This window comes from Equus asinus, chromosome 30 (genome assembly GCF_041296235.1).
Source record: "Equus asinus isolate D_3611 breed Donkey chromosome 30, EquAss-T2T_v2, whole genome shotgun sequence".
In the NCBI taxonomy this organism is placed as follows: domain Eukaryota; kingdom Metazoa; phylum Chordata; class Mammalia; order Perissodactyla; family Equidae; genus Equus; species Equus asinus.
This window is the reverse complement of record NC_091819.1, coordinates 20779613-20791817: the sequence shown is the minus strand read 5'-3', so window position 1 is coordinate 20791817 and position 12205 is coordinate 20779613. Positions and strand designations below refer to the sequence as shown.

At 48.2% G+C, this 12205-nt stretch overlaps 1 protein-coding gene across 2 annotated transcripts in view; it reads right to left on the bottom strand.

Moving 5' to 3' along the window:
• Positions 1-7314: 7314 nt before the first annotated feature.
• CAPN2 (calpain 2) overlaps positions 7315-12205 on the bottom strand; it is a 58986-nt gene continuing 54095 nt past the window's right edge. For both annotated transcript variants that reach the window (XM_070501598.1, XM_044762688.2), the window contains 4 exons: positions 11692-11770; positions 10352-10468; positions 10041-10099; positions 7315-8328 (listed from right to left, as the gene is read on the bottom strand). In XM_070501598.1, coding sequence (XP_070357699.1) covers positions 8305-8328; positions 10041-10099; positions 10352-10468; positions 11692-11770 — 279 coding nt within the window. In that variant the 3' untranslated portion in view covers positions 7315-8304. The remainder of the gene's footprint in view (positions 8329-10040; positions 10100-10351; positions 10469-11691; positions 11771-12205) is intronic.

The following is a 12205-nucleotide window of genomic DNA, read 5'->3' as shown; positions in this document are numbered from 1 at the left end:
GCTGGTTCCACGTCTTGGCTATTGTAAATAATGCTGCGATGAACATAGGGGTGCAACGGACTCTTGAGATTTCTGATATCAGGTTCTTAGGATAGATACCCAGTAATGGGATGGCTGGGTCATAGGGTATTTCTATTTTTAACATTCTGAGAAATCTCCATACTGTTTTCCATAGTGGTTGTACCAGTTTGCATTCCCACCAACAGTGTATGAGGGTTCCTTTTTCTCCACAACCTCTCCAACATTTGTCACTCTTGGTTTTGGATGTTTTTGCCAATCTAACGGGTGTAAGGTGATATCTTAGTGTAGTTTTGATTTGCATTTCCCTGATGATTAGCGATGATGAACATCTTTTCATGTGTCTATTGGCCATATTCATATCTTCTTTTGAGAAATGTCTGTTCATGTCCTCTGCCCATTTTTTGATCGGGTTGTTTGTTTTTTTGTTGTTAAGCCGTGTGAGTTCTTTGTATATTATGGAGATTAACCCTTTGTCGGATAAGTGGCTTGTGAATATTTTTTCCCAATTAGTGAGCTGTTTTTTTGTTTCAATCCTGTTTTCCCTTGCCTTGAAGAAGCTCTTTAGTCTGATGAAGTCCCATTTGTTTATTCTTTCTATTGTTTCCCTCAACTGAGGAGTTACAGTGTCCGAAAAGATTCTTTTGAAACTGATGTCAAAGAGTGTACTGCCTATATTCTCTTCCAAAAGACTTATTGTCTCAGGCCTAATCTTTAGGTCTTTGATCCATTTTGAGTTTATTTTGGTGTGTGGTGAAAAAGACTGGTCAATTTTCAATCTTTTGCATGTGGCTGTCCAGTTTACCCAGCACCATTTGTTGAAGAGACTTTCTTTTCTCCATTGTAGGCCCTCTGCTCCTTTGTCGAAGATTAGCTGTCCATAGATGTGTGGTTTTATCTCTGGGCTTTCAATTCTGTTCCATTGATCTGTGGACCTGTTTTTGTACCAGTGCCATGCTGTTTTGATCACTGTAGCTTTGTAGTATGTTTTGAAATCGGGGATTGTGATTCCGCCGGCTTTGTTTTTCTTGCTCAGGATTGCTTTAGCAATTCACGGTCTTTTGTTGCCCCATATGAATTTTAGGATTGTTTGTTCAATATCTGTGAAGAATGTTCTTGGGATTCTGATTGGGATAGCATTGAATCTGTATATTGCTTTAGGTAGTATGGACATTTTAACTACGTTTATTCTTCCAATCCATGTGCAAGGAATGTCTTTCCATCTCTTTATGTCATCGTCAATTTCTTTCAAGAAAGTCTTGTAGTTTTCATTGTATAGATCCTTCACTTCCTTGGTTAAGTTTATCCCAAGGTATTTTATTCTTTTCTCCTTCTCTTCTCCCTCTGGTATACCTATAATCCTTACATTGCATCTCCTAATTGTGTCTGATAATTCTCGGAGAGTTTCTTCATTTCTTTTTAGTCTTGCTTCTCTCTCCTCCTCTGCCTGCAGCAATTCTATATTGCCATCTTCCAAATTGCTATTTCTTTCCTCCATATTATCGGCCCTACTGTTCAGAGCATCTAGATTTTTCTTAATCTCCTCTATTGTGTTCTTCATTTCCAATATTTCTGTTTGGTTCTTCTTTATCGTATCAAACTCTTTTGTGACATAGCTCCTGAACTCGTTGAGTTGACGGTCAGAACTCTCTCTTAACTCATTGAGAATTTTAATGATGGCTGTTTTGAAGTCATCATCATTTAGGTTATATATCTCATTTTCTTTGGGATTGTTTTCTGTGTATTTGTTACTTTCTTTCTGTTCTGGAGATTTAATGTATTTTTTCATATTGCTTGATGTTGTTGATTTGTGCCTCCGCATGGAGATAGAGTTTAGTTGCTCCTTTCACTTGTTTCAGCTGCTGCGGTGGGGGAGCAGCTGTTTATACTGCACCAACCAGGAACCCTGTCTGCAGTTGCTAACTGGGCCTGGGCCCCTCGTCGTAGCCACAGTGGCCCTTTGGATTCCCTCCTCTTCTGTGGGGGCCGTCACAGGGGGGCTTCAGGCTGCTGGTGCCTACTGTTGCAGCCCACCTAGATGTGCTCTCTCCTTGGGGTCTGCAACGGTGTTATGGGCTTTTCCAGCGGCCAGGGGTGGGATCACTTATATTTGTAGCTCCGTTGCTGTCGGCACCCACAAAATCTCGCTTGTCCTCTATGGGTCGTAGGAGAGCTATTGGCATCTTCTACAGTCTGTGGTTAGTTCACCTAGCTATGCTGCTTTTGCCCTGGGGTCTTCCAGCCTTGTGGCTGGTGGCTGGGTGCCTTCTACTGGTGCTGTGCAGAGGCTTTCCCTAAGGCTGCTGTGAGCCTGTAGTGTTTCCCCCTAGGCTACGAAGCTGGGTCTCTGGAACTCCCCCCAGCCCCAGTCCTCTCCGAGATCTCCGGCTATCCCTAGACCCAAGGGGGGGGCAACGGCAGCTGGGGGTCGCCCCGCCCTCTGGGATTCTCTCCGGGCCTCTCCCGGAGCTGTGAATGCTCGGCGTGGCCCCTCTGCTAATGGCAGACAGAGAGTTTTGTCTGCTGCTCGGGCGGAACTCTGGCGCTTCCCGTCCGGGTCGCAGAGCCGGCCTTTGAAACTTCCCCCAGCCCCGGTCCTCTCCGAGATCTCCGGCAATCCCTAGTCCCATGGGGTGGGCAACGGCAGCTGGGGGTCGCCCCGCCCTCTGGGATTCTCTCCGGGCCTCTCCCGGAGCTGTGAATGCTCGGCGTGGCCCCTCTGCTAATGGCAGACAGAGAGTTTTGTCTGCTGCCCGGGCGGAACTCCGGGGCTTCCCGTCCGGGTCGCAGAGCCGGCCTTTGAAACTTCCCCCAGCCCTGGTCCTCTCCGAGATCTCTGGCAATCCCTAGTTCCACGGGGCGGGCAACGGCAGCTGGGAGACCTCCGTACCCTCAGCGACTCTCTCTGGGACCCTCCGGGCGCCGCGAACACCCGGCGGGGACTCCCCGCCAATGGCGGCGAGAGACTCTCCCCGTGGGCTCAGGTGTGCAACTCCAAAGTTTCCCTCTGCATTTAGGAGTAATTGTGGGGGGTTTAGGTAGGGTTCTGGTCACCTGTTTCCACCGTCGCTCCTCTGTTGTGTGCTTGCTCCTGCCCTAGATGTGTGTAGATCCTCTGGGGGCGTCCGTTGGAAGAAAGCCGCTTGCGGGTACTAGGCTGCTCGTCGGGGTCGGAGAGTTTTCACCTATTTCCACATCCTCCCGGAGGAAAGTCCATCCACCTTCCGATGTATAGTCGCGTGGGTCTCTCAGACGTCCTGAGATGCTGTCTGGATATCCTTTGTCAAGCGATAAGTGTCCAAATAATTGTAGACTCGAAGGGGGAGAGACAAAGAGGACTACTCACGGCGCCATCTTGGATCCAGATCCTGGAACTGTATTATTTAATAGAAGATGCAAATGAAAAACCAGTGACCACTTTTACTTATACTTTTTTATGAGTAGCTAAATCCTAGCAAGAAAGGGAGATGAAAGAACGTTCATGCCTTTCAGAGTAAAAGAGAAATAATGACAACATGAACTAAATGTCAGAAGACGTGTGGTAGGCAGAATTCTAAAGACCCCCTCCCGCCATGTTCCTGTCCCTTGGTGCCATGGACTGGATGTTGGAGCCCTAACTCTCAATGAGATGCATTTGGAGGTAGGGCCTTGGGGGTAATTAGGTTTACATGAGGGTAGAGCCCCCATGGTGGGATTAGCGTCCTTATAAGAGGAAGACCAGAGGGGCCCCTTTCTCTGTGCCATGTGAGGACGCAAGAAGACCACCAGCTACAGGCCAGGAAGAGAGCTCTCACCAGACACCGAATCTGGTGGCACCCTGATCTTGGACTTTCCAGCCTCCAGAACTGCGAGAAATAAACATCTGTTGTGTAAGCCACTCAGTCTGTGCTGTTTTGTTATAGCAGCCTGAACAGGCTAGGATAGCTAAGGTTATTCAGTCAGACACTAATCTAGGCACTGCTGTGGGAGACTTTTCAGATTTAATTAAGTTTACTAATCAACTGACCTTGAAATAGCGAGGTTATCCTGGATTTCCCAGGTGGGCACAGTGTAATCACGTGAGCTCTTCCGAGCCGGAGAGGTGAGGCAGGGGGGAGGGTAGCGAGATTGGGAGGATGAGGTGGACTCAGCCAGTCCTGCCCTTGCTGGCTTTGAAGATGGAGGGGGCGGGAGCCAGGGAAGTTGGAAGCTGAGAAGAACCCCTGGCTGACAGCCAGCAAGGAAGTGGGGACCTCAGGCCTGTAGCCACACGGAACTGAATTCTGCCAGCCTGAGTGGGCCTGGAAACAGATCCTCCTCAAGTCTCCGGTGGGGAGTGAGCTCGCCTGATGAGACAGGTGTTGCACTTCTAACCTGCAGAGCCAAGAGAGTTGGTAAGCCACTCAGTCTGTGCTGATGCGTCACAGCAGCAATAGGAAGCAGATAATGTGTGCGTTCTAGTCCTAGGCTGGCGCACTTTCTGCTCAATCACGGGACCTCGCGCAGGACACTGGACCCGCTGAGACTTGGTTTCCTAAACTGAAATGGAGTTTAATATCATCGCCTCAGCACCCCTCAGAGAGGTGAGGGGAACCATGCTAAGCAGTGTCCGTGAAGGTGCTTGGTACAAAGGTACAAAGAACTGCACAAATGGATGAAAAGGGAAGATGTGAAAGTCAGGAAAATGGCATCAGCTGGGTTTTTTTAAAAGATATTTTATTTTTCCTTTTTCTCCCCAAAGCCCCCTGGTACAGTTCTATATTTTTAGTTGTGGGTCCTTCCAGTTGTGGCATGTGGGACACTGCCACAGCATGGCTGATGAGCCGTGTAGGTCCGTGCCAGGAACTGAACCCGGGCCACGGAAGTGGAGCACACTGAACTAAACCATTAGGCCACAGGGCCGGCCCTGATCGTCTGTTTTATTTCCTTATCTTAAACTTAGAACATCATTTGTTTTTATTCCCCCTTTTTGGTTTTTCACTTGTTTTATTATCAGAGGATCCTTATGTCAAAGCTCCTTATAGAAATATTTGAAAGTACAGAAAAGGGTTATGAAGCAGGAGGAGAAGAGGATCACACTAGAGGCCACCACAGCCAGCCCTGTGGTCCAGTGGTTAAGGCTCGGCGCTCTCACCACTGTGGCCCAGGTTTGTGTCCCAGTCAGGGAACCACACCACCCGCCTGTCTTGTTATACTGTGGTGGCTGCGTGTGGCTGGGGTGCTGAAAGCTGTGTCCCTGGGATTTCAAATTCCAGCAGGGTCACCCATGGTGGACAGGTTTCAGTGGAGCTTCCAGACTAAGACAGACTAGGAAGAAGGACCTGGCCACCCACTTCCGGAAAAATTGGCCATGAAAACCCCATGAATAGTAGAGAAGCACTGTGATAGAGTGCCAGAAGATGAGAGGATGGTGCAAAAAGACTGGGCAGGGTTCCGTTCTGTGTACACAGGGTCACTAGGAGTCAGAATCCACTCCACAGCACTAACAACAAAAAAAGAGGCAACCGCCATTAACATTCGAGCATGTTTCCTCCTAGTTTTGTCTGTGCTTTTTCTCTTTCCATAGCTGAGTTTACTGTTTAAGCAAGTCCATATTCTATTTTATGCCTGACACTGTATCATAGACCTGAGTTTTAATGGCTGCACAATATCTGTCTTGCAGTGTGTCCAGTGTTTCTAACGTTGAACTTAACGGCTGTTTTCCGGTTCTTGTGTATTGTAATTGATGCCATAGGCACATCTTTATGATAGCAGAATTTTTAGAGTTTTGAAAAGGAGGAATAAGGCAGCTGAGGAATGGACTCTGCCCAAGAGGATGACCTGTAAATTTCAGCTGTGCTCAGAGCCTGAAGACAGTGGAGCCACTGAGGGATTTTAACTAGGGGAGGAACAGCGGGGGCACACGAGAGAGCGGGATCCCTGGGGGCAGAGCGCAGAGGGCATGGGGGGCAGGCTGGCAGAGAACCCAGAAGGTAAGGGCTGGTCCGTGCTAGTAGGATCCGGCACCAGGAGGTAAGTGGCGATCCTAAAGAGCAGCTGTTTGAGGAGCGTGGGCGGGCCGTTAGCTGGACTGCAGAGGGTGGAGGGGACCCTGTGAAAGGCAGAATTAGGGTCCAGCAGGACAGCTGTCTGGATGACGGAGGGGGGGAGGGTGTAAGGGCGCTTCGCAGTGTGGGGAGCACTGAGGCCTGCTTAGACCCTGTGGAGGGAAGAACTGAAGACACACGAGGGGGCTGGATAGGCCTGAGACTGGGACTCAGAGCAGAGATTCGGGGGGCTTCCTTCACGGGCTGGGGGCAAGGAGGCAGTGAGGGGTTAGGGTCTGGGACTTCCTCCAGGCTCAGAAAGTCGAGGGGATGTGCTTTGTTGGTCATTTTTTTTTCCCCTGTAAAATAGGCATTGGCAAATGTTTATTATGTGGGAGAACTCAGAGTACTTGATAATTCTCTTTTCCAGTCTTTTCTACATTTGCTATGATAAGCATGTACCTTATCTTTTTATTTTCACTTTATTTCTTATACTGTGACTAAAATAGACTTTTAAGAAGTGGTGACCTAGTTCAGCTCTACAGATTAAAGTGCCACAGCAGGGGCAGGGCACCCAGCGCTGCCGGAAAGGTCTGGAGCAGCCCCGCGGGTTGGGAGGGGCCTGCGTGTCCCTCCACCTCCCAACCCCTGGCCACACTGCCCGTGCTGCTTCAGTCTGGAGTCACTCCCCACATCTCACTCTTAGCCCAAAGCCTGTGCTGCTGAATCAGAAAAATCTCATCCCCCAGGGGATTGCCACCTACTGGGCCTCAGACAGCAGTGGGGCACCAGGACGAACTTAAACTCGTTCAAGTTGAATTGGGGAAATCCATCTTCCTTTCTTTTCATGAAGTCTTAAGCTGGCATTACCTAGCTCAAGTCATCTTACATTGTTCCCATTTTTTTAATGATTCCTCAAGGATCACCAACAGCAGACCAGTGATTTCTCTGCCCGTCGTCTCGGCTCCCTTTCTTGTCCCCCACACCAGCAGGAGTCAGCCACAGTGACGTTTAGGTGGCCGGTGAGCAGGGACCTTGCCTGTGGCTCCTTAGGAGACCAGCAAGCAGTGGAAATTACAGCCACGCCCATTTTTTGGTCAATTATCAGAGCTTCTGAATTGGATTTTTATAAATGTTTATAGTTCCACATTGAAATGATGGGGAAGCTGCCTTTTCCTCCCACTACGGGGGTTTGCAGAGGCAGCACACCCTGTGGAAGGGGACGCAGGCTGTAACTGGGTGTGCTCATAACCCACCCACCAGGCCCCCCCCCAGGAAGGACAGCACGGCATGCCACTGCCTGGGCGACTCTTTATTGAAACAGTACGTTTGGAAAGATAAGGCAACAAGGCAATATTTTTATAACATTGCTAGCATTTTCCCCAAAGTGAAGCCCGGAAACAAGCTTGGGTGGTTTCCACAGGTACTCCCTATGCAATGTCCCCCCGACTCCATGCACGGACAGCAGAGATGGTGACGTTCACGAAGTTTCGAGGCAGGCAGCAGATGGCTCATTGTTTCTCATCACGATTGGCTTGCAAGCTGGACACCTGGTTTCAGTGTCCTGCTTCAGCTGACCAAGAGTAGAGTCTCTTCAAGATGGATAACACTCGGCGTGTAAGACCAGACATGCTCAAAGACTTGAGTTTAAGGAGAACAACTTACTGTTAACCAAGGAATTTTATAAAATCTGTCTTGTTTAATCCAAGTGCCAGAGGTGTGCTTGCTCTCCTGGACTCTTGATGCCTTGGCAAGATTACTTTGTGGAGCATCATTTTCCATTTTGCTTAAGGGCAATGGTAACCCGTTCCCTTGGTATCTGGTTAAACCAAATGGCTGTCTGGTAAATGCCACAGCTGCAGCTTTAAACTGGAAGTTGCTTTTTAAAAATATGCCCAGCAAGGGCCTCGTGTCCTTTGGGATTGCCCTAATGTTTGTGCAGCTATTAAGTACCTCCCTGCATTTTTTCCTGATTTAATATTGCTATAAACAGGGAAGTGTGTAAAAGTAAAAAGTGTATCCTATTTACAGCTTTAAAGCTTTTTTTGAGCTTATCAAATCTTAAGCGATCACTTGTCTTTATTGTAATAATATGCAAATCTTTTACTTGGATATCTGAAAGTTCTGCTATCTCAAATAGTATGATTATTTCCCACTATAATCAGCAGTCTAAGTAAATGTTCCCATCATTTCAAGGTCCAGATAAAAAGTTTCTCTGTGGAAGCTGAGTCCTTGGCTGATCTTCTTTCCTGAGAAGTCTTCAGGCAGATTAGTTATGACTTCAAAGGACCGAGAAACAGAGCCACTGTGAGGAAGAAAAAAAAAACGGTTCAGCGACCAATTTTAAAACTGAAGGCTATTTAAGCACCTGTAGATTATTCTGAAAGGCTGATGGCTGTACCAGAAAAGCTGACCAAGGGTTAAGAGAGATCAGTGCACTAACTCACATTTTTCTCCCTGAGTCTAGCTTTTTATGGGCCAGGGGTGTATGTGTTATTGGAATCAGGAGGTCATGAATTGATTATGGGGTTGACTGACATGCATGACACGTGAAACTCAGACATAAGAATTCGCATTTTCCTGTCTCTGTCCGAGAGTGTCACAGCAGAACTGTCATGAGGTGTGGACACGCCTTCAACTAGTGGTTTCCAAGCTCAGTTCTGTATTGGAGTCATCTGGGAACTTTAAATCCAATTCTGATTGAATCGGTCAGGGCTGGGCCTGGGCAGCAGGACTTCTGCAAAGTTTCCCCGGTGATGGAACCTGCAGTCGGGGCTGAAATCGCTGCCAACTGAAGGGGACATTTTCTTGACACTGCTCGTCCTTAGCAAAGACTAGTCGCAAAGATGTGGGTCTCCAGGGACCCGTGAAAGGCAGGCCTAGAACAGGAGGGAAAGCCAGTGGGCGAGACGCGTCTCAGGAAATGGGAGGAACAGGATACCCAGCAAGAATGATGAAGGGGTTAGCGTTTCCAGAACTTAACCATATGGCAAATTTCAAGGCACAATTGTATTGCCTCTAGCTTAGATTGTAATGTCAGGGTAGGGATATTTCCTAGGCTACACAGAGTTTTAAGCAACTTAGTGTTATTTGTAACCAGCTAAAATAGATTCTCAGTTGACTAAAGGTACCTTATAATGCATAATAGCAGAGTGGATTTAGCGGCTGGCTTCCTCCTGAGTTCAGAATTCAAGGGAAGACTTGCAAGGGTCTCATGCCTGTCCCTACCACTTGGCTCCTCTGGTACATGGGGACCTTGCCATTCCCACCCGGTGCTGGCCACCCAACCCAGCCCTTTGTCGCCTGTGCCGCTCCAAGCTCAGTTCCCCGGAGTAGAGAGGAAGTGTAGACTGGAGCCAGGTGCTACTGGAAGGATAACCCAGCTGGCTTCTTTCTTTGAAGCAAGAGAACTTCCTGTCATCGGGAGGACAAGAGAACATTTCACGCTTCGCATTTTTGTGGAATTGGTCAACCAACTTTATTTGCACTGACGACCATTTCAGAGGTGCGTCTTGCTGGGGTGCCAGACACATGGGCACGGTAATTATATACGGCGAGCTTATTTATTATTGTTAGTTTTATTTCAAAGGGGGAGGAGGGAGAGAAAAGGAATGTGCTCAGAAAGCATGTTTGGTAGATCTGTTCTAAGAATGACAGATCTTCCCAAAACCCACTGGAGTTTCATCCAAAGGCTTTCTTTAGAAGCACCTTCTCCCGTGCCAGTGAATCAGTCCATTTTTCTATGAGGGATCTTGCAGCCGCTCTCTGCTTATTTAACCTTGTGCTGCACTCAAGGCAAAGCTCATGGGAGGAGGGACCAGCTGTGTTTTTGTGGACTCGAGAATCAATAGGTAGTTGGCAAACTACAAACGGCAAATAAAAGTGCATTGCGGGATCTTATAACCATTTACAGGCCTATCCCCGACAGACCAAAAGAGTCTTAAAGCAAAGCTTTAGAAAGCAGGTCAGTCAGCCCATGTTCCCCCTCCCCCATCCCCTTAGGAGCCGCTGACTTACAGAGATGAGGTCGAGCTGTATCGTGCCTGTATTCTCGGGATCCAGCTCCTTAAATATCTCTGTGGAGTGACAAAGAGGATGTCATCAGTGAGTGAGCTGAAACAGAGACCACATTATCCTCCTGCCTGATATGGCAGCTGATTTCATTGAATGTCACAAGCTATTATTTCTTCCCTCCTCCCCCAAATTAAAGGATTTTCATTCTCGACTGGACAGACACGTCTCTGGTTCGGATGACAGCACCCCTGGGGAAAGGCAGGCCGTGTGAATCCCGAGAGAACCGAATGGGGCTTCCCCAAGCACCCACTTACTGAATAGCGTCTCCAGTCGAACCAAACACCGAACGAAGTTATCAAAATCGATGATGAGCTGGTCATCTGCAAACCGAGCGACAATGACCTGGTGCAGCTGACAGGGCAGCTTGAAACCTGGAGTGAAACGAACAGGCAAACCGATTCTGAGTGTGAGCTGGCACCCTGGGGCTCTCTTCACGGGCTAGGGGGCTGATGTGGCAATTTATGCTATGGTTATAATTGCTTTTGTCCCCTGGCTGCTCTTCTGTGAGGCTGGTTTTATTTTGCAAAGCCAGTGCCTTCTGCCGTCGCTTCTGTTTCCGAGCTGTCTGCCATCAGCCTGCCTGCCTCCTTACTGACCAACATGTAAGATTTTCCTGCCTGTCCCCACCTCCATGGTCACGCTGCTGGCTTCATGCTGTCAACCATCCTTCCTTTTCTGTTTGTTCGTTTAGCTCTGAATCATCTGGGAGACTAGATTCTTCCTGGATGTGTATGGCAGAAACTGTTGATGGTAAACTAATATAAATTCTCCCTTTTCCCATAGTAACAGAATTTTTAATGGGCCATGGCTGCCTAGAATCAGCACTGCATTTCTCAGCCTCCACTGCGGCCACCTGGGGCCTTGTGACAAAGTTCTGGCTGGGGATGCGTGTGTAGATTGATGTGTGCCCTTAAAAAGGCAAGGAGTCCACCTTTCTTTCCTTCTGTCGACCCACTGCCAGAACATGGTTGTGGTGGCGGGCCACCCTAGGTCCCTCATATAAGGGCAACACTCTAAGGCTGGTGACACGACATGACAGCAGGAGGCACGGGCTTGGATGGCTTGAGCTTGGATTATGTGAGAGGAGGGTGTATCTTGGTTAGGTCAGTTATTTGGGGTCTCTGCTGCCGTATTACATTCCAATAATAAAATGAACAAACTCCTGTGGTCATGTTTGTCCTCAGAGCACACCACTCTCCCACGCTGCTGTTCTCCCACAGCTTGTGTCCCTTTTCTTGATAGCACCTTCTGCTAGGGACTTACCCAAGTGTGGAGTTGATCCCATTTCTGCCCAACCAACCCTGCACCCAAACAGAGGCGCTGGGGGGAGTCTGTTTGAGAATGGCCTTGCCTGCTTGACCTACCAGCCTGCTCAGAAGGAAACTTAGATTCGAGAAGGTTTAGAAGGCAGAGCATCCTGGACTGCAGTTTATTTTTCCACTAAGTCTTTACAAGGGGAATGAAAAGAACGTCGTCTGTATGGAGCCAGCACCTACTTGATTTCACATGGCATACCACTTTGGATTGTATAGAATACGTATTCATACATTCTACAGATAAAACGAAAGAAGAAAACACTGTCACAAACTCTTACCTGCTTCTTCTAATGCTTTCCGCATCTCATAGGAGTTCATGGTCCCAGACCTGTCCACGTCGATTTCCCGGTAAATTTTCTGGAACACACAAAATAGTTATAAAACCATGGCCTGGAGCAGGGTAGGGGGCAAGTTCCCTCTGTGCCGTGCGCTGAGTGGGCAGGAAGTTTTCCCAGCTCCGGGCCTCTAGTCTGGCCTGAGAGGAATCACCCAGGTTTCTGCCTCAAATGGCTAATAGTATTTTGCCTCTCTGTGAGCTAGTTTGTAAATATGCCCATCAAATCATCTGGCCAACTGCCTTGGGCCCATCTTATCCTCTATGTAATTTTTGTCCTTGAGCTCTCAAAATCCAGACAAGAGGCTACACAGCTTCTTCAGAACACTTCTGGGGGTGGCTTTTTGATGACCCCATTTCCCGTCAATAATGAGACAAAGGCAGGGAGTAGACACAAGTTGCGAAGTCCTTGTTCTTTCTGCTTGCGTTGGCTCACCTGTCTTCTCTCACCCTGAGCT